Below are 23,610 nucleotides of genomic sequence, written 5' to 3'. Positions count from 1 at the left end.
AGGCTCTGTGAGCCCCTGACGACCTCTCTGCTGGAGAGGGGGAGGGAGGCTGGGAGCCATGACACACCCACCTTTGGAATGGCACAGGAAGGGAAGAGAAGGGAGAGGGAGGATTCTCACCTTTCCCACCTGCGCAATCTCCTCCTGAAAGCTGGCCAGAGTGCTCTCATAGCTCCTCCTCTTGTGTTCTGCTCGCCTTTGAAAGGTGCTGGTGCTTATCTTCTCAGGAACTGCGGAGCAACAACAGAGGTGATGAGGCTGCCTTCAGAGCTCTCAGGAAAAGGCAGCACAGGCAGACAGCCCCTGCACACCGAGGCCTGGCTCAGAAGGTAGACCCCAGAGCCAGGTCAGGGTGGCAGACGCTTAAGGAAAAAGGAAAAGACGACAGTGATTCATGAGTGCTAGAGGGACCGAGGCCTCAGATATACAGTTAAGAGCTGAAAAAGTTCCAAAATAGTATGCACAGAATTTTTTTTTAAAAAAAGTTCTATGGAAGCAAATACATATAGAAATGGTAACTGCCAACACTTCCTTCCATAGCACTTCCTGCATAGTAGGTATTGTTCAAACTCAGCTAGTCTTCATGCTGAGGCCAAGAGGTGGCTTCCATTCCTAGCCTCGTTTCACACGTGAGGAAACTCAGTCATGGGGGGTTGTAGAACCAAGTTGGCCAGCAGCTGAGCAGGGATCTGGGCCACTTGCTTCCAGGTCTGTGCTCCTGCCACATGCTCTGCTGTCCTCTTTATCCAGGTGGGAAGCCGGATACCACGTGGGTTAACCGGGGGTGGGTTGGGGTGGGGGCTGGTGACTCTCTTTGGAGAAGAACAGGTGTCATGGTGAAGGGGAAGGTTTTACTTTCTCTTTCTCTCCTTCCTTTGTTTTTCTTCAGTGAGCATGTATTACTTTTTTAATCATAAAGAAAAAAGGTTTCTGTATTAGGATAAGGTCAAACTAGGACAATGTAGTAGGAAGGAAGAAAATGCAGATGAGAAATACTGTTGGGAACCTGCAAGAAAACGAGTGGCATCCTTTAATCACCTGTTTTGCATCAGTAACTGCCCTCCATGCAGGCAGCTCCCCTCCTCCCCCAGCTGTCTGCACAGGGGAGGACTCTTGGCTGAGATGCTCAGGGAGAATGCCCTCCAGGTGGCTGAGCCGAGGAACACAGTGGGAGCTCAGGGCCTTCCTCAGAGGAGTTGCCAGGAGACGTCCCCACCTCCTGCCCAGGTCTCGCCCTGGCCCAGGACAGGCCTGCCTTGAGGCTGAATGGAGGCTCACCTATAGTATCCATGAGACCCCGCACTTCTCGGGCAGCGATGGTGTTCTCACTCTCTCGGGCTTTTTCCCTCTTGGCTCTTTCCTTTTCCCTGAGACACAAGCAGAGAAGAGTGAAGTCCCAGCTCCTGATGCCATCCATGGCAGCTCTGGCACATAAGGGCACCAAGGGGTGGTTCTCCAGAGGGACTGTGGGCAGCAGCAATGGACCAGGCACACCCCAATTCCAGAGAGCCCTGAGGCAGTGCCCAGGCTCCCAACAAACGCCGCCTGGGGTTCCCTGCCAACAGACACCGTGGGTCCCTAGGTGAGAGGTTGGGTCCCTGCCCTCAGGGAGCCTGCTCTGGCTCTGGTGGTCAAGTGTGGATGATGAGCCTGAGCCACTTCCCACCTGGGGAAACTGAGGATCAGAAGGGGTACGAGCAGCCCAGTGAAGCCAAATCATGCTAGCTCTTGGCATGCATCCTCATTTGCTCCTTCAGCAGCCCATCCTATGACATACTTGAGGTAACCTCATTTTCCAGAAAGGGGGATGGGGCTTATAGGAACCACAGAATGCAACAGAGAGGAGACTCCAAGATCAATCCTTGTGACACTAAGGCCCATGGAATTTGGGTGAGGGAGGAGAGAGCTGGGGTTTCAGGAGGAACTATTTCAACAGGGAGGACCAGCAGGGTGGACGTGACATCAGCTTTGGAACTGGCATCTGTGAATGCCCTGTCCGTGGGGCAAGCACCATAGAAATCCCGCAGCTCCCAGCAACCGCTGCTATTCCTTGGGCCCCCCATATGTCCAATACTTTCCAGTCAACTTCTCATTTAGCCCTCATGCAGACCTAGCAGGGAGGAAGCTGCTGGGCCTGGGCTGCAGCTGATGGGGCCCAGGCCAATCTTCTAGAGACAGGTATTTCAGACCTTGTCATTCTAAATGCCCCTGGACCAAGGCAGCCTTGTAGGAGCTGAGATGATGACACCTGCTGTCAACTCCGGCTTCTTGGTCACTTGCTCCAGGGACTTGGGGCTTGGTTTATACCAGTGGTGATTTACCCCCTGGCCTGGGCTGGTATCCACCCACCCAGGAGTCTGCCCTGGGTGATGAGCACATAGGTGGACTGGCCTTGGCTGGCCGAATCTTCAAACACCTGCACCCTTTGCTTTGACGCCTGAGGGAGACAGGGTGCCCTGGCTCTGCCACTCATGTGTTCAGCCCAGTCTGGCCTCTGCTAGCCCTGCAGAGTGTCTAGAGGGAGCTGGGCCCTATGGGTAGTTCCTCTAGATTCCCACCTGGGGCATCAGGCTGCCTGTAACCCTGGATGCCCACCTGGGGCATCAGGCAGGGTGATATGGGCTAGAGAACACTGACCTCGAGTCTGGGCTTGGGTGGGCCAGTGGATTTTTCTATTTGTTGGGAGTTCAGAGCATGAGGGTCAGGAGTTTTGGGGGTGGCTTTCCTGGGAAAATTCAAAGGCCAGGTCAGGGCAGAGAACTATACTCAGCAAGGGGTCTGTCCCTGCCCCAAAGAGGGTGAAAGGAACAACCAAGACAGGCAGCGGAGGCCTGCTTTCTATCTCAGAGTCCCAGGCCCAGCAAGGGTTTATGGCTTGTGTAGAACTCAAAGTGCCTAAGGGGAGCACCGCGCCTGCTCCATTCTCTCAAGAACCCTGGGAAGATCTGTTTCTTCCTTTTCCCCATAGCTGACAGTCAGAGCTCAGCGAACTGAAATGGCATGCTTAGGAACTTCTGGACTTGGAAGTTCACAAGAAACTCCTGATCTCCATGCCTGACCCCGCCTGCTCTCATCTCAGGAAAATGCATTTCTGCTGTTCACCCAGCACTCAGGCCAGAGACCAAGGGCTCTCAGGAGCTCTCTCCTCCCCTCCAGTTCATCACTAGGTCTCATGGGTTCTGCCTCCAAGAGACACCCGAGGCCCACACTACTTTCCCTCTCACAGCCACCAGCAAGGTTACAAGGACAACTGCAGTGTCCTGTGCCCTGGCCTTCCTGCCTCTTCTTGAAGCCCCCCACATTCTGCACAGAGCTGCCTGAGGGACTTCAAAAATGCAAATCAGCTGCTCACTGCAGTAAAGTTCAAAATAGTGACTGTGGCCTGAAAGGCTGCTCCCAGCCTCATCTCCTGCCCTCTCTCAGGGTCCATTTACCTTCAGCCTTCAGGAGGGGGCCAAGACCACCTTTCTCAGAGCCTTGTCCCCATACTGCACCCTCTGGTTTCAGCTGATCCCCCTCCTCAGAGAGCTTTCCTGACCCCTGTCCCATAGCCCCGTCCCCTTAATCAGAGCTTTTCTGCCATTGAGGGGATGTGCTTATTTATTTATTTTCGAGGTCTCAAGTTTCATAAGGGTGGGATCCCCATACCCAGTGCCTGGTCCTAGGCACTTAATCAATAATGATTGTGGGAGTGGGGGAATGGGGGCGAGAGAAGCAAACCATCCTGCAAGGTAGGTATTAGCCTCCCTGCTTTAGGGGTGGTACTTGAGACTTCATTCCTACAGGCTACTCATCTTGTGCTGGCTCTTTTTGAGTTTTTGAAGGCTCAGGTACCCTAGTGCATGGGGGTGAGGCATGGACAGCAGGACCTACCTGTGGAGAACAGGGTTTTCCATGATCCAGTCGTTGGGGAGGCTGTGCATCCACTTCTGCTGTCGGGGAGACATCACCTCCCCTTCAGGAGTCTCCACCTTCTTCATGATGGGTATCCTGCCACTCTTCAGGGTCACAGAACGCTCTGCAGCCCGCTTCCTGGTGGCCGCCAGGGAGTGGACCAGCTGCACCTGAATCCAGGGAGGACCAAGGATGGGGGAGTGGTCAGAGCTGCTGACTTCCTAGCACTCTCAGGCTGATGGTGGCTGTCTAGAAAGACATCCAGAGAGCTGCCCCCAGGAAGGCATTTTTCAGGAGGCCTTCAGCCCCAGGTCATATCCCTATAGGAGAGCTCTCCTCCCAGTAACAGTCACTCAGCCACTTCAAGGAAGGCCTCTTTCTAAGAACCTTAAATGAAGATCAAGATGAACATCTCAGCCTTTTTTATAATCACAAGAAATTGGAAAAACAGAACTGACTAATAATAGGGATTGGCTGAGTAAACATGGTATGTCTGTTTGATGGAATGTTAGGCATTTGTTAAAGATGAGACCCACAAATAATTTTTTATAACCTGAGGAAATGCTTAGGAGATGATATATGGTTAAATATATCACTTACATGCATAAATTAGAAATTATAACCAAAACTATACAGTATGATCTCGAAATTTAAAACGCATAGGAAAAGGCCCTGCGGGAAGTATGCCAAGAGTTAAGAATGGCCTTATAGACAGCAGGATCATGTGAGTGATGTAATTGTTGTTTTGGCTTCTTTATACTTTTATAATTTCCAGAGGTTTTACAGATAATTATTTAAGGCTTAAATTAGGAATGCAAATCCCTTTTAAATAAGCAGTACAGAACTTCAAAGGAAGAATTTGGGTCTGTGTGTTTCTTTTAAGATCTTGTTTTGTCTATACAGTGCTTTAGAGAGAACAAGGCAATTTCAACAACCTACACTGTTGTCAAGAGGGCTTTACTTTAATACAGTTATGGGAGTCCTAGATCAACAAGTGGGCAGCTGCTCAGTATGGTGAAATACATGGGTGCCCACGGGCATAGAAAAGGGTCTGTGAGATACTGTTATAAAGAAAAAGCAGATTTCAAAACACTAGTACAGAATGAAACCTATTTTTTAAATACAAAAATTAGTCATGTTTTTATGCATGGGAAAAACAGAGGTCACCCAGTGGTTCCATCCAGGCTATTTCTGAGTAATTTACATTTAAAATTTTAATTTAAGTTTTCTAATTTTCAAGAACTGACATTCTAATTTTGTATTGGTACAATTTAAGAACCAGCAAGAATTATTTTTAAAATCAAAGTAATTTCAAAGCCCTTGTTTTATTCAATTTCCAGTAGGGAAGCCCTGGGAGGGAGGGAAGTTTGGAAGAAAGCAAGGGAAGGGGGATGGAGAAAAGTGGGACAGAGGGCGGCTCCTACCTCAGCCTGGAAGATCTGCTGGTAGGCTTTCCCACTCGGAACCTGGGTCACCTTCCCCACTGACGACATCTTGGCCGCTGGCTGGATGCCCCTGCCGGGAAGCCGTCGTCCAGGAAACGCGTCTAGGCTTTGGTGTCTCAATTCCAATTCCTGAGGTTGGGAAATCGCCCGTCCCAAACTCAGGTTCAGGTCCAGGTGGGACGACGTCTGGCCTCGAGGCGGCACCCCAGGGCAGGACTCCCCGGGGAAGGACTCTCTGCTGGGGGGTAGGGGGCTGGGGAACGTCGACTTAGGGTTTTAACTTTCAACGAAACGATGAAACTAACCTCAGATGAGCTCTGAACTCGAGCAGGAGGCCGGTTCTCCCCGCCGCGCATGGCGCAAATCCGAAGGGACTCTGGGAACGCGAATAATACAGGATTACTGCTTGTGCGTCACTCTGCCATGCTCTTCGGGGAAAAGTTAACGGCGCTCAAGGTGTCGGTTGGGACTGGAACTCTAATGCGGGGCAGAACTCGCATCCGGGACCCTAATCCACCCTCCATGGGACACAGGGAGGAGAACTGGAGGGAGAGAGTAACCTGATTCAGGTCACGCTAATTAGGCGCCTACTGTGTGCTGAGAAGACCCAACCAGCCTCTGCCATCCCCCTCCCTAGCCCGGCAAGTAGACTGAGCAGCCCCTGGCCGTCCCCCTGAGCCCGGTAGATTGGAGGGAGGCCTTGCGTCCGGCCTGGCCGCGTCCCCGCCTGCAGAAAGCACCTCTCAAGGCAGCCAGGGCCGGTCCAGCGACAACTGCAGCTGGACGCCCATGGTCTCCAAGGCAACTTGGAGGGGAGGGACTGCCCCGGCCCCGCCCACGCTTTTCTTCCCAGGGAGGGGAGGTTGCTCGTAGCAATGGGAGCGCCCCACGTGGCGTAGTGAAACTCAACTATTTCCTTCAATGCCAGTTTCTCCTCTCTACAAGGACTACAACCCCAGGGCTGCCAGGAGCAGCACTATTAAATGTTCTGAAAGGTGGTAGGATATATGAGATGTAGCACTGAGCCATCACGGTCAACAAAGTCCATCCCATCTTATTTGCCTTGGTTAAAACCAATCTCTGCTGGGGGACAGCATACGGTAGTGTTTGCCTGTAAGTTAGAAGCTGAAAGACTCTGGAAGAAACCATCTCTTTCTCATTTTAAAAGAGGTTGAGAGCTCAAAATTCAGGGATCAAGGCTTGCCTGGCCAGAGATGAAAATGCTTGTGGCTGGCACTGAACGTGGCCTCGGGTTTCCCATATATATGAGACACCCAGTGCCTTCTTACAGAATCCCTCCCTTTGGCAGTGATACGTTACGACTGCTAATAAATGCTCCCTATGCCAATTTTCTAGAATGAGTGATTGTTCTGTCCAGACTAGAATCAGAAATTAAGAAATGGTGAGTATAAAACCCTTTTATTCTCATTCTTCAGTCCTGGGTTTTATTAACAAGGTGAAGTACTGTAACAAAGATTAGATTCATTTTAGCTGGAAAAAGAAAACGTGTAGGTGACTGAGGGAAGGGATGAAAACACAATAACAAATAGGTAATGTCCAGGAATTACTTGCAGTCTCATATCTCTTTCCCATCCAAGGAGGCCCTACTGGCTTTGGCCTTGAACATTAGAAACTATTTTCCCTACCCAGATGCTTTCTGGGTTCTGGTTCCAGGCACGTCTGTAATTTAGGGGTTTCTTTTTAAAAATTATATGGCTATAAATAGCAGGCATGGACATGTGAAGTATGGGATTTTGTTTTGATTAAACTCCATATTTATTGCCAAAAATTAAAAAAAAAACGAAAAACTTCAATGGAGAAAGTAAAAATAACCCATAATCCCAGCACTGAGAATTTACCTCCCTTAACTTCCAAGTTTTTGAGACTGTGTGTTTGAGTTTGGATCAAACGTGGAAATTCGTGTTTGCCTTTTGGATGGCATTTCCATTCTCCTCCCAACCTGATAATATCATAGCTGGAAAGACTAACCAGTTAGAGATCATCTGGTTAGTCCACCTCCTGTGTTTAGATATGGGCAAAAAGCCAGAGATAGGGAACGGAAAGAATGACACCAGGGCCTCTGGATCTTTTTCTTGTAGCTCAGCATCATCTTTGATCTTTTCCCTCTCACTCTCAACTTTGAAAATGTCTCTTGACCCCATCCTTTTCCTTCTTCTATCCCAGGCTATTGTCTGTCTTCTGCATAGTCCAGACAAAGCAGAGCAAATGAGGACCACCACAAGAGCAAATATTTAATGAGAAGATTTAATGCCTGTAGTAACTATGAGAGGGGTGCCTTAAGTAACCCATTTTACAGATTAAGAAACTGAAATTCAGAGTCAGTGACTTGGCCAAGATCTCCAAGATAGGAAGATCTAGGATATGAATCTAGACCCTGTAATTCGAGTCTTGAACCATCTGACCTGTGACTAGCCAGAAAAAAAGTTATTTAACCAACTGATTGGATATGCATGTTGAAGCATAGCGTACATATCTAAAAGTATAGAAATCATAAGTGAATAGCTCAATGAATTATCTGAAAGGAACGTGCCTAGTAAGCAGTACCCATAAGAAATAGAGCATTACCAACTCTTCAGAAGCCCCTTTTGTGTACCTGTCATGTCACCGCCCTCTCTTCCCCCAGGATAACAAATATTCTAACTTCTGAATTGGTTTTGCTTCTTTAAAAATTTTATTTAAATGGAACCATAGAGAATGGACTCTTTTATGTTGGGCTTATTTCATTATGTTTGTAAGTTGTATACTTTTTTTTTTTTTTGAGACAGGGTCACACTCTGTCACCCAGGCTGGAGTGCAGTGGCACAATCATAGCTCACACTGTAACCTCAAACTCCTGGGCTCAAACAATCCTCCCACTTCAGCCTCCCAAGTAGCTAGAACTACAGGCATATACCACTATACCTGGCTAATTTTTATTTATTTTTTGTTGAGACAGAGTCTCACTATGTGGCCCACACTGGCCTCGAACTCCTAGATTCAAGTAATCCTCCGCCTCGACCTCCTGAAGTGCTCAGATTACAGGCATGAGCCACCAGGCCAAGCCCATATATATTTTTTAATGTGTCTATAGTTTATTTCTGTATAGTATCCTATTATTAAAAAATACATATCCCATTTTATTCATCCTTTCTATTATTGATACACGTTTGGATTTTTTCAATTTGGAGACTACCAATAATAATGCTGCTCTGACCATTCTTTTGTATGGTGAACATATGCAGGCATTTTTATTGGGTGTATACTTAAGAGTGGAATTGCTGAGTCATAGAATATGTGTATGTTCATCTTTAAGAGATACTACCAAAGAATTTTTGAAAATGTATCAGTTTACATACAGCAGTGTATGAGAGTTCCAGTTGCCCTACATCCTTGCCAACATTTGATATTGTCTCCTGTTTTTATTTTAGCCACTACATGGTAGTATCATACTATGGTTTTAATTAGCATTTTCCTTATTAGTAACAATGTGGACACATTTCGTATACTTGTTGGACATTTGGATGTCTTTTTGTGGAATGTCTAGTCAAATCTTTTGCCCAATTTTCCTGGCAGATTGTCTTTTTTCTTATTAATTTATGGGAGTTAGTTACATATCATAAATATGAGGCTTTTTCACATAAATCTGGCAAATATGTATTCCCATTCTGTTCTTGCGTTTTTACTCTCTTGAAGGTGTCTTTCAACGAAGTGATGTTACAACTTGAATAGGTCCCAATTTATCCATTTTTGTCTTTATGTCCAGTACACTGTGTCCTACTTAAGAAATCCTTGCCTGCCTCAAGGTCATGAAAATATTCTCTGATATTATCTACTGTAAATATTGTTTTAAACTTTCACATTTAAATTTACAATCCACCTGGAATTGGTTTCTGTTTATAGTGTGAGTTAGGAGTCATGATTCATTTCTTTCCCATATGGAGAACCAGCTGACCTGGACCGCTTACTGAAAAGACTGTCTTCTCCCTATTGCTCTGCACACCTCTTTCATCATACATAAAACATCCAAATGTGTGGGTCTGAGTTGGGCTCTCTATTCTATTTCTCTTAGTTTCTATCTTTGCACTAGCAGCACACACAGCTTTCATTACTATAGTTTTAAACTAAGTCCCAATATCTGGTAGTGTAAGTCCTCCACTTTATAGTAGGGTGCTGAGAGTGGGGCCAGAAAGTCATTGGGTGGGGGGGTTCAGAAATGTTCTCATTGAGGTGACATTTTTTGCTGTGACCAGAAAGACCAGAGGAAGCCAGCCCTGCCCAAGTATTTGTGTGATGGTTACTTTTATGTGTCAACTTGACTAGGCTAAGGGATACCCAGATAGCTAAGAAAACATTATTTCTGGGTGTATCTGTGAGGCTATTTTCAGAAGAGATAAGCATGTGAATCAGTAGGCTGAATTTAAAAAAAAAAATGACCTTACCAATGTGAGTGGGGATCATCCAATCCTTTGAAGGCCCAAGTATAACAATAAGGTGAAAGAAGGTGAATTCTCTCTCTCTCTAAACTGGGACATCCTTCTTCTCCTGCCTTTGGACATCAGAGATCCTAGTTCTCATGCCTTCTGACTGTGGAATTTACACCAGCGGCTCCCCAGGTTCCCAGGTCTTCAGACTCAGACTGAATTACATCACTACCTTTACTGGTTCTTTTGCTTGACTATAACATAGTGTAGGACTTCACAGCCTCTGTAATCATATTAGCCAACTCCCATAATAAATCTTCTCTTAGCTATCTATATCTATATATCTATATATCTCTCTCTACTTATCCTATTGGTTCTGTTTCTCTGGAGGACCCTAACTAATACAGATTTTGACACTAAGGGAGGAAAAGAATTTTAAGGATTAGTTTTCTGAACTGGTTTTGGGGTTTCTGAAAATGGCTCTCTAATCTGTTTAGACATAAAGATGCTAATGACTTCATTTCCAGTAGTAGAGAGAGCACTGATAGTCCATGTAGTGAACTATTTATAGAGATGTGCAAATATCTGGATTGGGTACTTCTAATTAACCACTTATAAGAAGGAAAGAGCTAAGTAAGTCTGTGTATGACACTTCCAAACATTTTTTGAAAACTAAGAAATATAGTTATGTTGGTTGATTGCTTTCACTACTGGATAAAGCAGTGAAAGAAAAGCTATCTGAGTCAGGTATTTGAATTCCAAGCTCAAGAGCCACATAAATGACTTAATTAAGAGTGTCTAGGTGTGCCCTGAGGGAGAGGCTTATCTCCTGTAGATGCAGGACTGAAATTACTGAAAATCAGACACAGGATCTTATCCCAGCAATTGGACGAATTACAAGCAAGTTGAACCCCAAGCCTCCCAGGGTGTCCACTGTTAAAAGTTCAGGCCTTCATTGGGAAACAGGGTTCTATACGTTGGGATGGGGATGTGTGAGAAAATTTTGATGAAGCTGGGGACACTGAGCTCCTAAATTTTGAAGTCTTCTTTGCCAATGGAAGAGGTATCCCCACTCCCAGAAAAAGTGGCTTTCCCACCCCCAACAGAAATAGCTTCCCACCCACAGTGGTATCAGCTGTTCAACCTCTATCTCAGGGCATCAACCCTGCATTGTCTGAAGAAATGACGGCCTTATATGAGGTAGTTACCATGAAAGATAATAATGATGATTCTCCTCAACATCTACCCCCACCACCCGTCTCTAGACCTCTAACTAGACTCAAGTCCCAGCAGGCCCCTAAGGTTAGGTACAAAGTGTGACGCATGAGGAGGTACACTACACTCCAGAAGATCTGCTTGAGTTTACTAATTTATATAAGCAGGGATCCAGAGAACATGTGTGGGAATGGATGTTAAAGGTATGGGATAATGGTGAAGGAGCATAAAGCTGAACCAGACTGAATTTATTAAATGGGCTCACTAAGCAGAGATTTTGCAGCTTGAGAAGTTAGAAAGAGCACTAACAATTTGTTTGGTTAGTTTGCTGAGTCATGGATCAAAAGATGAGCAAATTGGAAATGACTGATCTTTCTTGGTTTAAAGTAGAAGAAGGGACTTAAAGTCTCAAGGATACTGGAATGTTAATGTGAATTTGTCATTTAAAACCTAATCACCCAGACCGAAGGTTCCAGAAGACATGTTTTTCTCCAATACTTTGAGAAATAAATGAGGAGCTCCAGTATTCTTAAAGAGCTCTGCAATCTCTCTTCTCTGTAGGCCAGACCTTAAAGTGGAAACAGCAGTCACTCAACTGGAAAACCTAAATGCAACAGGAGTATTTGGATTTTGGACTGGCAGGGGTCAAGTGGAGGCTCAACAGCCCAGACAAGGTGGTCTAAATTACCATAATGAATAGCTGAGTCAAAAAAACAATCAGAATTATCTGAATTGCACAGCCCTATAATGTTGGCTACTCATTTACACCAGTGGCTTTCCAGGTTCTCAGGTCTTCAGACTCAGACTGAATTACATCATTACCTTTCTGGGTTCTTTTGCTTGACCACAGCATATTGTAGGACTAGTTAATTACAGTGTTCTTAGAAGTGAAAAAGATAGGAAGTCTACTAAATTCTTATATGATCCATATAAGCAGAAAAATTCCAGGTCAAGTCACCAAAAGTCTAATTTGAATCTAAAAACAAATAATCATGGCTCCTCAATCAATTCCAAGTTTTCAGCCTGTTTATACACTTGGAACCCTTTGAATGAAGGGGAAGTTGGGCCTCCTCAAGGAAGGACACAACTGAAAATTTAGACAGTACTGTTAATCTCTCTCTCAGCCTTCCACAAGGGACATACAGCTCTTTACCACGGTAACTGTGTATTGAAGAAAAGGAAATAATCAGGCATTTCAGGGACTACTGGACACTGGCTCCGAACTGACACTGATTCCAGGAGAACTGGAACATCTTTGTGGTATCTTGATCACCCTTCCTTGCCATAAGATATCACACTAGTCTATTACGTTAATGACATTAGACTGATTGGATCTGATGAATGAGAAGCAGCAACTACTCTAGACTTACAGGTAAGACATTTGTGTGTCAGAAAAGTGGGAAATAAATCTAACTATAATTCATAAGACTTCTACCTCAGCGAAATTTTTAGGGGTTGGGTGGTGTGGGGTATGTCAACCTATCCCTTCTAAAGTGAAGGGGAAGATGTTGCATCTAGCTCTTCCTACAACCAGAAAGAGACACAATGCCTGGTGGGGCTGTTTGGATTTTGGAGGCAACACATTCTTCATTTAGGTATGTTACTCTGCACTTTCCAAGTGTCCCAAAAAGCTACTAGTTTTGAGTGGGTCCGAAAACAGGAGAAGGTTCTGCAAAGGTCCAGGCAGCTGTCCAAGCTGGTCTGCCACTTGGTCTGCCACAAGTACCATTGATCCAGCAGATTCAATGGTACTTGAGGTGTTAGCAGCAGAGAGGGATGCTGTTGGGAGCCTTTGGCATCCTATAGGTGAACTGCAGCTCCTGTCTTTAGGATTTTGGAGCAAGGCACTACCATCATCTACAGATAACTAATCTTCTTTCAAGAGATAGCTTTTGACCTGCTACTGGGACTTAGTAGAAACTGAATGCTTGATCATGCGTGAGCCACCAAGTTACGATGTGCCCTGAGCTGCCCATCATGAACTTAGTGTTATCTGGTCCACCAACCCATAAAGTTGCCATGCACAGCAATACTTCATCATCCAATGGAAGTGATATATATATATATATATACACACACACACACACACACACACACACACACACGTATATGATTGAGCCTGAACAGGATCTGAAGGCAGAAATAAGTTACAAGAAGAAGTGGTCCAAATGCCTGTGGTTCCTACTCTCGTTACAATGCCTTCTCTCTCCCAACCTGTACCTTGTGGCCTCATGGGGAGTATCTAATGTGGAAGCTGACAACACAAAATGGAGTCACTTATGTCAAAACTCTAACCAAAATGGTGTCAGGGAGGATCCATAAAGAAGAAGCCCTCATGCTTGCATTCTGAAATACCTGCATATCTCCTTCATACCTTGTTAACAGAATAGAACTTATCACAGAAATTTTCTCTGATCTGCAGTATTTCAGATAAGACACTTGGGCCAGGACATTTGCCTAGAAACAGCTATTTTCTCCCAGTGAACTAACACCAAGTCCTGAAATGAGTCACTGAAACCAATGAGCTTTGTTTCAGAGTAGTTTGCATGTACTTCTTGGTGATTGTATGATTTCAGTCTTTTAAAATTTAATAAGACTTTTAAAGGGCCTAACATATGGTTTATCCTGGAAAAGGTTCCATATACACTTGAGAAGAAAACGTGTTCTTTTGTTATTGTATAGAGTGTTTTATATGTATTGGTAGAACTAATTGATTTATGGTGTTGTTCAAGTCCTCCATTTCCTTATGGATCTTCTGTCTGGTTTTTATATCCATTGAAAGTGAGGTATTGGCTGGACACGGTGGCTCATGCCTGTAATCACAGCACTTTGGAAAGCCAAGGTGGGTCGATCACTTGAGGCCAGGAGTTCGAGACCAGCCCAGACAACATGGTGAAACCTCGTCTTTACAAAAAATACAAGAAGAAAGAAAAAATTAGCCAGGTGTGGTGGCGTATGCCTGTAGTCCCAGCTACTGAAGAGGCTGACGTAGGAGGATTGCTTAAGCCCAGGAGGTGGAAGTTGTAGTGAGCTGAGATCACACCACTGTACTCCGGCTTGGGCAATGAAGTCAGATCCAGTCTCAAAAAAAAAAAAAAAAAACAGAAAAGAAAGAAAGAAAACGAGGTATTGAAGTCTCTAACTATTACTGTAAAACTGTCTATTTCTCTCTTCAATTTTGTCAATTTTGCTTCATATGTTTTGGAGTCTAATATTATATATGCATATGTTTATAACTGTTATATATTCCTGGTGGGTTAAACCCTTTATCAATATATAATGCACTTCTTTATCTCCTTAACCCATTTTTTCTGAAAATCTTTTTTTTGGATAATATCTAGCCATTCTGGCTCTTTTCTGGTTATGACTTGCATAGAATATCTTATTCCATCATTTTACTTTCAATCTTTTTTGTTTATAGGTCTAGAATAAGTCTCTGGTAGACAGTATATAGATGGATCATGTTCTTTATCTTCTCTGCCAACCCCTGCTTTATAACTGGATGATTCTAATACATTTAAATTTAAAGTAATTACTGAGAAGGAAGGATACACTTCTGCTATTTATCTATTTGTTTTCTCTATGTCTCGACTGTTATTTGTTCTTCCGTTCATTCATTTCAGCCTTTTTGTGTTTAGTTGATTTTTTGTAGTGTACTATTTTGATTATCTTCATTTCCCATTTCTGCATGTTTTTAGTTATTTTCTTAGTTGTTACCTTGGGTATTAACATTAACATCTTAAACTTATGACAACCTAGTTTGACTGATGCCAACTTAGTTTCAATTATAAACAAACTCTGCTCTCATACATTTTCATCCCTTCCCCTTTATAAAGTTACTGTCATAGATTGCATTTTAATACAGTGTGCCCAATAACATAGATTTATCATAAGTGATTCACGCTTTTGCTTTTTTAATCATAGAGGAAATAAAGGCACTCTAAGTGAAACATACAATAATACTGGGTTTTCTATTTATTAATGAAGTTGCCTTTATCAGTGATCTTTATTTCTTCATATGGCTTTGAGGTACTATATACTTTTACTTCTGCATGAAGAACTCACTTAAAATATTTTTATGGCAGGTCTATTAGTGAAAAACTACCTTGACTTTTGTTTATCTGGAAATATCTGAATTTCTTCTTCTCTCAAAGGATAAGATTTTCTAAATATAAAATTTTTGATTGACAGTTTTTTCTTTCATCAGTTAAGATATATCATCACACTACCTTCTGCCCTTCATGGTTTCTGATAAGATATCCACTGTTAATCTTATTGAGGACCATTCACTTGTGGTGAGTCTTTTCCCCTTTGCATCTTTCCAGATTTTTTTCTTCATCTTTGATTTTCAACAACTTGGCTATAATGTGTTTCAGCGTATATCTCATTGAGTTTATCCAGCCTCATTAAGCTTCTTGGGTGTGTAGACTCATGTCTTTCATCTGATTTGGAAAATTTTCAACCATTAATTTTTTCAAATATTTTTCTTCTCATTTTTCTCTTTCTTCCCCTACTGGGACTCTTATAATGTGTATGTTGGTTCTTTTGATATGTCCCCCAAGTCCCTCAGGTTGTGTTCATGTCTGTGACCTGGAAGGCTACCCAGGGTCTTCAGACACCTTTGGTGTCTTGTCTGAGCCTGCCTGAGGGTGGCATGGGAATAGAATAAGGTATAGCAGGTAGTCCTGAAGCTCTACTACCTAAGATTGACACTGGATTCTTTTGAATATTGTGCTTCTCTTAATACATTCTATGTCTACCTCATCTCATCCCTAGAAAGCAGTGAGGCCTAGTGGTCCCAAAATAAAGATTCTTCATGTTGAGTGTCTTCATCTAGCATGATCTCCAAACTCCCAGGAAACTTCAAAACTGGAAGGTATGCCTTGCCTTTTCCCCAACACAAATAAGAAATGCCCTATGTCACATCCTGTAGATTCCAGCTCCCATGCCACTTCCTCTGGAAAGTCTTCACTAACTTTACACAGGCAGAATTAGTAGTTCTCTTTTCCAAGTCTCCACAGAACTTTGTACAAGCCCATGTTATTACATATAGTGGGTTGGATCACAGACAGCTGTTTACATATTAGCCTCCTCAATTCACGGCAAGGTTTCCCATGGGTATTCACTCACTATTCATTCAAACCATGATGCCAGGATTGATTTTGGTAAGTGAATTCATACTCAAAAGAATTATTCATCTTGATCTCATTATTTTATTCATTCCAAGATCTTATTATGTTATAGGTGTGTGCTTGGTGATAGTAAGCAAAACCTGAGAAGGCCTCTTTCTTCATGGAGCTGATATCTTAGTGAGGGGGTGAGCAGATATTAATCAGATCATCACGAAGTGTTATATGACAAATAACAATAGTTAATATCTATTGAGAGTTTAGGATGTGTGAGACACTATCTTAAGAGTGTTTGTCTCTATTAACTCATTTTTTTCCTCAAAACAATTTTAGGTGTTAGGGGGTATTACTCTCTTTTTATAGATAAGAAAAGTGAATAAAGGCAAAGTAATTGAGCTGCTGGCACACACCTACAAAGTGGTGGCATGGGAATCCCAACACTTTGAGTCTTGGTTTTCTCAGTTTCTAAAAAGCAGGATGATAAAGCTCAGTTACAGAGATTAAACTAAGAGACAATGCTGGCAAACACCTAGCAACAGGACTAGGTTTTACATTAGGTGCTTAACAATAACAACTGAATTACAATTGCTCTTGGAGTCATGAGAGGAATGGGGATTCCCCTGTGTCTTGTTGGTGGGATCCTCATAATATCTGCAGAAGCTTCATAAGGAATTTTGAATGGACAGATTTTGTACAGGTCCTGGGCCAGGTTTTTGTACTTCAGCATGAAATGTGGTTAAGCACTGGGCTTTGCACAGGACAAATGTCCAAGCCTCCTGGCATGACATTTGGCCCTTCTTGGGATGGTCCTGGCCAGCCCCTAGAGTTCTGTACCCCGACATGTCACATGGCTCACCCTCCTCAAACATGCTTGGGGCTTGCTTGCTCACAGAACTTTACTCTTGTGATCCCCCACCTGGAATACCTGCCTACCCTGTCTTTGTATCTTCAGACAGGTGGCTTTTCCAAGTAATCCCACCCTTATTAGAGAGAATCTGTGCATCTGCTTTATGACTAACGCCCAAGTTAGCTCTGATCCATTCCTCATCTCAGTGGCAATGGGAGAGAAAGCCTGTTGTGTGCCTGCTTGTCTAAAAACATTGGGGACCAGGATCATGGATTTCCTTTTTTTCCATCCACCATAAAGCCTGGCAAGAAGAAAGCAATGAGGATACTGTCAGATTGAAATCCACATTCTGTTCCAGAGAAAAATTAGGATCTGATGGTTAAACTCTCCTGATGTACACATTTTACCACCTTCTCCAGTGACATAAAATTCTGCTTTGTAGGTAAACTAAGTGCTTTTTAACAAGTAACTCTCCAAGGCTGCCTACCCACATGGATAGTGGAAGTCATTAATGGGTAAAGTTTGTTCAACAGACTTTTCTTTAGTTTTTTAATCTTTTTTGCCAAGGGAGTGAAATAGTCCTGAAACTTCATCCCTCAGCCCAGGTGGCCATCCCATGAGTGACCATTGTTGTCTGCCATCTGCATGGATGGTGCCTGTGCCATCCCATTTCATTGCAGGGGACAGCTGCTGGTTAGATTGAGCCCTCTCTTGGTGGCAGATGTCCTAGCCTGGCTTTGGAGCAGATGATGGGGGCCAGCGTCAGCTCTCCGAGCATGCCATCAGAATTTGGGACTCCTGGGAACTGTGCCCTAATTTTAATTTTCTGTGCATGGTGAGTCTTGGGTTGTTGATTAGGGTCTGCAACAGGAACCACCTTGTTCTGGACCTAGCTGAAACATGGGGACCTAGGATAGAATCAGAGCAGACAGACTGAAGGAGTGAGGGGTCTCAGGGAGGGGAACTCCCTCTCCAAAGTGTTTGAAAGGGCTGCCTGGAATGTGTAAGATGTGGCACATTCATGTGAGACTGGGACTCCTGCAGACATGAGGGAGGTTGAAGGGATGTAAGTTGTCCTTTAGAATTGAGTGTCTGCATTGTTGGGAATAGCAATGAACACAGTCTGAGCCCTAGAGAGGCAGAGAGCCTCAGAGATCTTATGGTAAGCAACAGGGCAGAATCATCAAAATGTAGCCTCATCTTGGAAGACATCTGCCATGTAGCCTGGGATATGGGTTGGAGACTCAAACACATGGGATATGGAGAACTCCACTAGCAGAGCTAGAGTTCACTTCCAGGAACAAGGCAGGAGACCAGTTAACAGGACAAGGACACAAAGCCTGAGTGGGTCCCATCGTCAGGTTGACTGGGAGCTAAGCCTCCTGGGCTTCCTAGCTCAAGGGCACCTAGGGCATGGAGTATAGAGAAAAGGAGCAGGAAAAGCGGAACCTGGGGCACCTCAGGGATCCCAGGGAGCCTCAGGGTATTTACTTCCTTGGGTCTGAATCCAGCGTAGGTTCAAACAGGAGCTGTTACCTGCCGACTGATTTAGGCACCAGTATTTGGTGCTCTGCTGCAGCTTCTTCTCCCTGTGATTTGTGATCAGGATGTGGCAAAAGCTGACAAGCACAGGGTTGGTGTGATAATGGTCCATGTAGAGCATCCCAATCCACGCACTGAACCCTGAAATTCAGAGGCAGGTCAGGCCAGGCAGTACCTCCTGACATGGCCCCATTTGTGCTTTTCATGATATAACTGCAGAGCCAGTTTGCTCTCCAATGGTGCCTGAGTCTTTTCTGAGAATCTAGAAAATGAGGTATAAAGATCTGCAGGACTCTTAGAGATCATATTCTAATCTGCCCATTTTATGGGGAGCTCAAAGCTCAAAGGGTTAGGAGCTGCTGTGGCTAATCCCAAGCAAGCATCAGTACATTTATTGAATAGATGAGTGAATGAATGACTGTGGGCTCAAAACAGAACAAAAACTACTTTTGCTTCCTCAGAAATGGCTTTGAATTTGCAGCATTTCAACTGAATGGAACATCTTCTGCACTGTTTCCAACTAACAACACTAATAATTCTGAGATATGTTCTTCCTAAAAATTTTCAGAGCTGTTCATTCATAAATTAACTTCTAAGTGTTCAGACAGAATTTGACTACCTTTGACTACTCCTCCTGTATACCCCAAAGGTCTGCCAAATGGGCAGGAATTTAATAGCCTTGAACTCTCTTTTGACCAGGGGGCTGCATGTGTCTTTACTACTCAGCTTTATAGCCTCTGCTGGAAGATAAACTCTGAGCATAAATGAAAGGCATGAACTCTGGGCCTCTGATACTCGTCTTCCCAGGCAGCTGCCACAGAGGTGCAAGACCAGCCCTCTCCAGAGGATGTGGCCAGGTGGGTGCTGGTCACTTACCCATGTCTGCTCCCTCATAGCCACTCTGCATGATGGTCCTGTCGATGTGGGCAATCAGCCACATGCCGAGGAGGCAACTGATGAGCAGCCTGGAAAGGCAGGCACCCAGGCCCAGCAGCACGTTGTAGAAGAACAGAAAGTAGTTGAAGTTGTGGAACGCTTTCCTGCAAACAGAAGCCAGCCCAAGGCACCACCTTTCAACCTTTCAGTAGAGCAAGGTTGCTAGGCAGGTAGGCTCTGGAGTCCCCCAGACCCAGGGTCAAATCCTACAGGTCCAGGCTCAAAGCTTTGTGACCTCGTGCCATAAAGGGGAGCTGATTGCCCTCACCTCACAGCACTGGTGTGAGGAATGGCTCAGGTACAGTGTGGGGGCCACTGAGCACAGTGAAGAATGAATGTCAGTGGGGACAGTCATTGTTTCATGCGATCCTTGGAGTTTGAGGCTTCCTGCATGATAAGGAATTTCACAGGGCTGCAGCTGGGTCAGAGATTATGGCAGAGGGTGGGGCTTCCCCACTGTCTGTTGCACGAGGGACCTATTCCTAGCTGCAGCTGTTCCAAAGTCTTCCAAAGGAAATTTCCCAAATGACCGCCTGATCATGTGGTTTCCTGTCGCCTCTGGAATAAAGCCCAAACTTTGCATCCTGAGTTTCAGCCCCCTCACTGCCCCCAGGGGTGTGGTCTTGTCACTTTGTGTCCCCTTCCTGTCACTCACTAAGTCCACTGCATGGCAACCATTTGCGATTCTCACTCTTCTAACACATCCTGACCTTTTGTGGCTTCCTGCCTTTGTCCTTGCGGTGTTGGCTGCCGGCCATACCCTCTCCTCTTCTCTGCCTGTAGAAATCCTACCATTCTGCTGACCTCAGCTCCAGAGTCCCATCTGCAGTGGCATTAACCACCCTCGCCTCTCTTCCTCCAGGTTTCTCTTGTATTCCTTTTGCACTCCCTGGCATCCTCTGTCCTTGTTGTTTATGTGCCTGTTGTCTGTTCCAGTGGACTGAGCTTCTCACAGGCAGATTGCGTTGGGATTATTTCTTTACCCTCATGCCCATGTTGTTCCCCCAATGAATGGATGGCTTTGAATGAATGAATTAGAAAGGATTTCCACGTGCTGAGCACTATTGTTCTAAGTTCATATTTTAACACAGTTCATCCTCACAATGCCTCTTTGAGGTATGCACAATTATTTGTAAATGGGGAAACTGAGGTTCATAGATGTTGAGTAAGCTCCCACATGTCACATGGCTCCTAAGGGGTAGAGCCAGGATCTGGACCCCGGCAGTCCAGCTCCAGAGCCCCCCACTGACCCACTGTACCTCACCCTCTCAGAGTGTAGAGCCTGCCCAGGAACCTGTCATGGGGGACAGGGAAGGACCCAGAGATGGCTGAAGCCAAAGGCCTACAATTCCCTCATTCCCTCCTTCACTGTCACCTGTTGTTGAGAGCCAGGGGCTTCTGCTTGTCAGCTGTGCCCAGCTTTGGCTGTAGGAAGAAGCTGGCAGCGACACACATCTGCAGGATCATGAGACCCACAACGATGGATATTGTGAGGCTGAAACACAGGGTGGGGCCATCCTGAGGCAGCCTTTTCCCTTCTGCCAGATCCTTCTCTGATGCCCAGTGAGAGAGAGGAGACAGGTTGACCACCCAGCAGGACAATGGTAATGTGAGTTCCATGCTTTACGCTTACAAGGCATTCCCACGCCCATTGTGCAGAGGAGAAAACTGAGGCTTACAAAGGGGAGGTGACCTTCCCAAGACCACATGGTTAGGTCTTCTAGCTCCAGATCACAGACCATTACTCCAGGATTTCACTGATGTCCCTTTCACCAGGGGTGGCAGCTGGGTGAGCGGTTTAACAGGTTGGGAATTAAAAAATGGAATGCAGTTCTCAGAAGTTCCTGAGAAGACCACAAGAGAGTGGACAGGATGGGCTCTGCCCCCAACTCACAGGTGGTTTGAGGCAAGTATGGAATCAAGAAGCTCAGAGCAGGGAGGGGGCCCCAGAGAGCACTGCATGCTGTGTTGACATCCCCTGGAGTGGCAATGAGAGGTAGTGGCTAAAAGGAGGCTTTGGTTTCAGATTGCCCAGCTCCCAATCCTGAGTCCTCCCCCTGCTTGGAGGAAACGCTCAGTCTCTCTGTGCCTCTGTTCCCTGGTCTGCAAAATGGAAGGTAACACAAGCACCAAATTCATAGGCTGTTATGAGAAAAGATGCATACTAAATGCTCAATGAAGCCAACATTACTTTGTCTTCCAGATATGTAAACTGAGGTGCAGAGAAGTGGAATAACTTACCCCAGGTCACACAGCAGATCCAAAAGCTTTGCCAGGATTCCCTGCTTCCTTCCATCATACTGTCTTGCCTCTCATTTTACTTTCCTAAACCTCAATTTTCCCAGCTGGAAAATGGACATATGTATCCCCCACCCCATACATGGTTGTGAGGGCATTGTGGAATGGTGTGAGAGGCAGCCTTTTGTGAACGCTGTTTCCCCCCACCATGAGTTGCTATCATGGCCCATCTCTGGGTCAGGGCCAAGACCATGGGTCCACAAAGCAGCTGGGGGGACCCCAGCTCTCAGAACATGTCAATGACAGGATACCCGCCCAGCACTTACATCCCGATGCCCAGCCCTTGCAGCATTTCCAGGCCCTGGTTTGGACGATGGGTAGCACCAGGCCATACATGATCGCCATGCCACATAGGCTCTGCACGATGTGAATGATGAGGTAGCCTAGGAGTGAAGGGAGCCAGTGGTAACTCAAGGTCCTTCGTGAGCTACCCCCATACCCCTCCTTGCAGGCCACCCTCTACCCTCCTCCCGCCAGACACCCTGGCACGCTTGCTTATCTGTTTCTTCTACTGGCAAGGCCTCACCTTCCTGTTCACTTCCTGTTCACTTCCTACTCTACCTGCCAGGTGCAGTTCGAGTGTCAACTCCCCTAGAAGGCACCTGAGCCCTGCCCTGGGGCTGGATAGTCACTTTCTTCTCTGGGTCACCACCACCCTTAGCATATGAACTCCCTGGGTTCAGGACGGGTGGTGAGGAGGACCTCGAGACTATGTTTCTCCTTCTGTCCTGAAGGTCCCTCAAGGGCAGAGGCTAGGGCTGCTTCTGACCACCTCTCTCCTCCCCACTCACAGCCAGGACTTCCTAGGTGATGAAGGGATGTGTGCTGAATTGGATGGGTCACATAACGGCACTTACCCCACAGAATATAGGCTATTTGCCAGCCAGAGTACCTTGCAATGGCCACCTGAGGTTTAAAAGGAAAAAAGGGGTCTCAGAGCAGGAGGAAAACTTCATTACCTCTGCCACATGTGCCCAGCATCCCTTTCTCATTGGAAGTTCACCCACCAATCCAGTGAGGCAGGTGTCATGCTCACCCTCAGGTTTTGGCATATGGCTTAGTCTCAGATCAGAGAGAGACCTTGGCAGACTCACCATGCTCTCCAACGAGGCCGGGTTATGGAACTTCAAAGGAAGAAAATGTTTATCTCCTGCCCATAGCCTCTTCATGTGCTTTCTGGAAAAGACGTAGGACATTAAGTAGTACCCATAACTGATGGTTCTTTGTGCATAATTAGAGTCCCATAGATAGCACAGTAAGGCCTGCGGGGCTGATGGTATGCACCCTAGCCTCCCTGTGCTGACTGCAGCTCACCAGGTAGCCCCAGGACTGCATTAAAAGTCTTGATCTTTAGCCTAGATTATATTTTGTAAAAATAATATGTATTTATTGAGTCATAATGGTGACTGAATCTGATAGATGAGATTATGTGTGGCTTCTTTTTCTTTTCTTTCTGTCCTTTCTTTCCTTTTTCTTTCTCTTTTTCTTTTTCTTTCTCTTTCTTTCTTCCTTCCCTCCCTCCCTTTCTTCTTTCTTTTTTTTCTTTTCTTTCTTCCTTTCCTTCCTTCCTTCTTTTTTTTTTTTTTTTTTTTTTTTTTGACAGGGTTTCACTCTGTCAACCAGGCTGGAGTACAGTGGCACCATTTTGGCTCACTGCAACCTCTGCCTCCTGGGCTCAAGTGATCCTCCCACCTCAGCCTCCCAAGTAGTTGGGACTACAGGCACATGCCACCATGCCCAGCTAATTTTTTTATTTTAATTTTTTGTAGAGACAGGGTCTCACTATACTGCCCAGGCTGGTCTCAAATTCCTGGACTCAAGCCATCCTCCTGCCTAGGCCTCCCAACGTGCTAGGATTACAGGTGTGAGCCACTGCACCTGGC

General features: G+C 45.3%; 2 protein-coding genes across 7 annotated transcripts in view; both read right to left on the bottom strand.

Moving 5' to 3' along the window:
• The window catches only part of CCDC180 (coiled-coil domain containing 180), an 85,219-nt gene extending 63,129 nt beyond the window's left edge, over nucleotides 1-22,090 (bottom strand). The window contains exons 1-8 of one of the 4 annotated variants that reach the window (XM_063696601.1): nucleotides 20,805-21,049; nucleotides 19,370-19,533; nucleotides 18,488-18,634; nucleotides 5,645-5,715; nucleotides 5,319-5,468; nucleotides 3,874-4,064; nucleotides 1,279-1,367; nucleotides 121-230 (exon numbers count right to left, since the gene is read on the bottom strand). In XM_063696601.1, the coding sequence (XP_063552671.1) occupies nucleotides 121-230; nucleotides 1,279-1,367; nucleotides 3,874-4,064; nucleotides 5,319-5,468; nucleotides 5,645-5,715; nucleotides 18,488-18,634; nucleotides 19,370-19,533; nucleotides 20,805-21,049 (1,167 nt within the window). Of the gene's footprint in view, nucleotides 1-120; nucleotides 231-1,278; nucleotides 1,368-3,873; nucleotides 4,065-5,318; nucleotides 5,469-5,644; nucleotides 6,048-6,079; nucleotides 6,212-18,487; nucleotides 18,635-19,369; nucleotides 19,534-20,804; nucleotides 21,050-21,993 lie in introns of those variants that run through there. The other 3 variants (XM_019034036.4, XM_055350017.2, XM_055350018.2) reach the window with 3 other exon arrangements.
• The window catches only part of LOC134756891 (stimulated by retinoic acid gene 6 protein-like), a 50,974-nt gene continuing 49,254 nt past the window's right edge, over nucleotides 21,891-23,610 (bottom strand). For all 3 annotated transcript variants that reach the window (XM_063696604.1, XM_063696603.1, XM_063696605.1), the window contains 3 exons: nucleotides 22,822-22,903; nucleotides 22,585-22,633; nucleotides 21,891-22,110 (listed from right to left, as the gene is read on the bottom strand). In XM_063696604.1, the coding sequence (XP_063552674.1) occupies nucleotides 21,905-22,110; nucleotides 22,585-22,633; nucleotides 22,822-22,903 (337 nt within the window). In that variant the 3' untranslated portion in view covers nucleotides 21,891-21,904. The remainder of the gene's footprint in view (nucleotides 22,111-22,584; nucleotides 22,634-22,821; nucleotides 22,904-23,610) is intronic.

Source organism: Gorilla gorilla, chromosome 13 (genome assembly GCF_029281585.2).
Source record: "Gorilla gorilla gorilla isolate KB3781 chromosome 13, NHGRI_mGorGor1-v2.1_pri, whole genome shotgun sequence".
Classification (NCBI taxonomy): domain Eukaryota; kingdom Metazoa; phylum Chordata; class Mammalia; order Primates; family Hominidae; genus Gorilla; species Gorilla gorilla.
The sequence above is the reverse complement of the archived record's forward strand: the minus strand, read 5'-3'. Positions and strand labels throughout refer to the sequence as shown.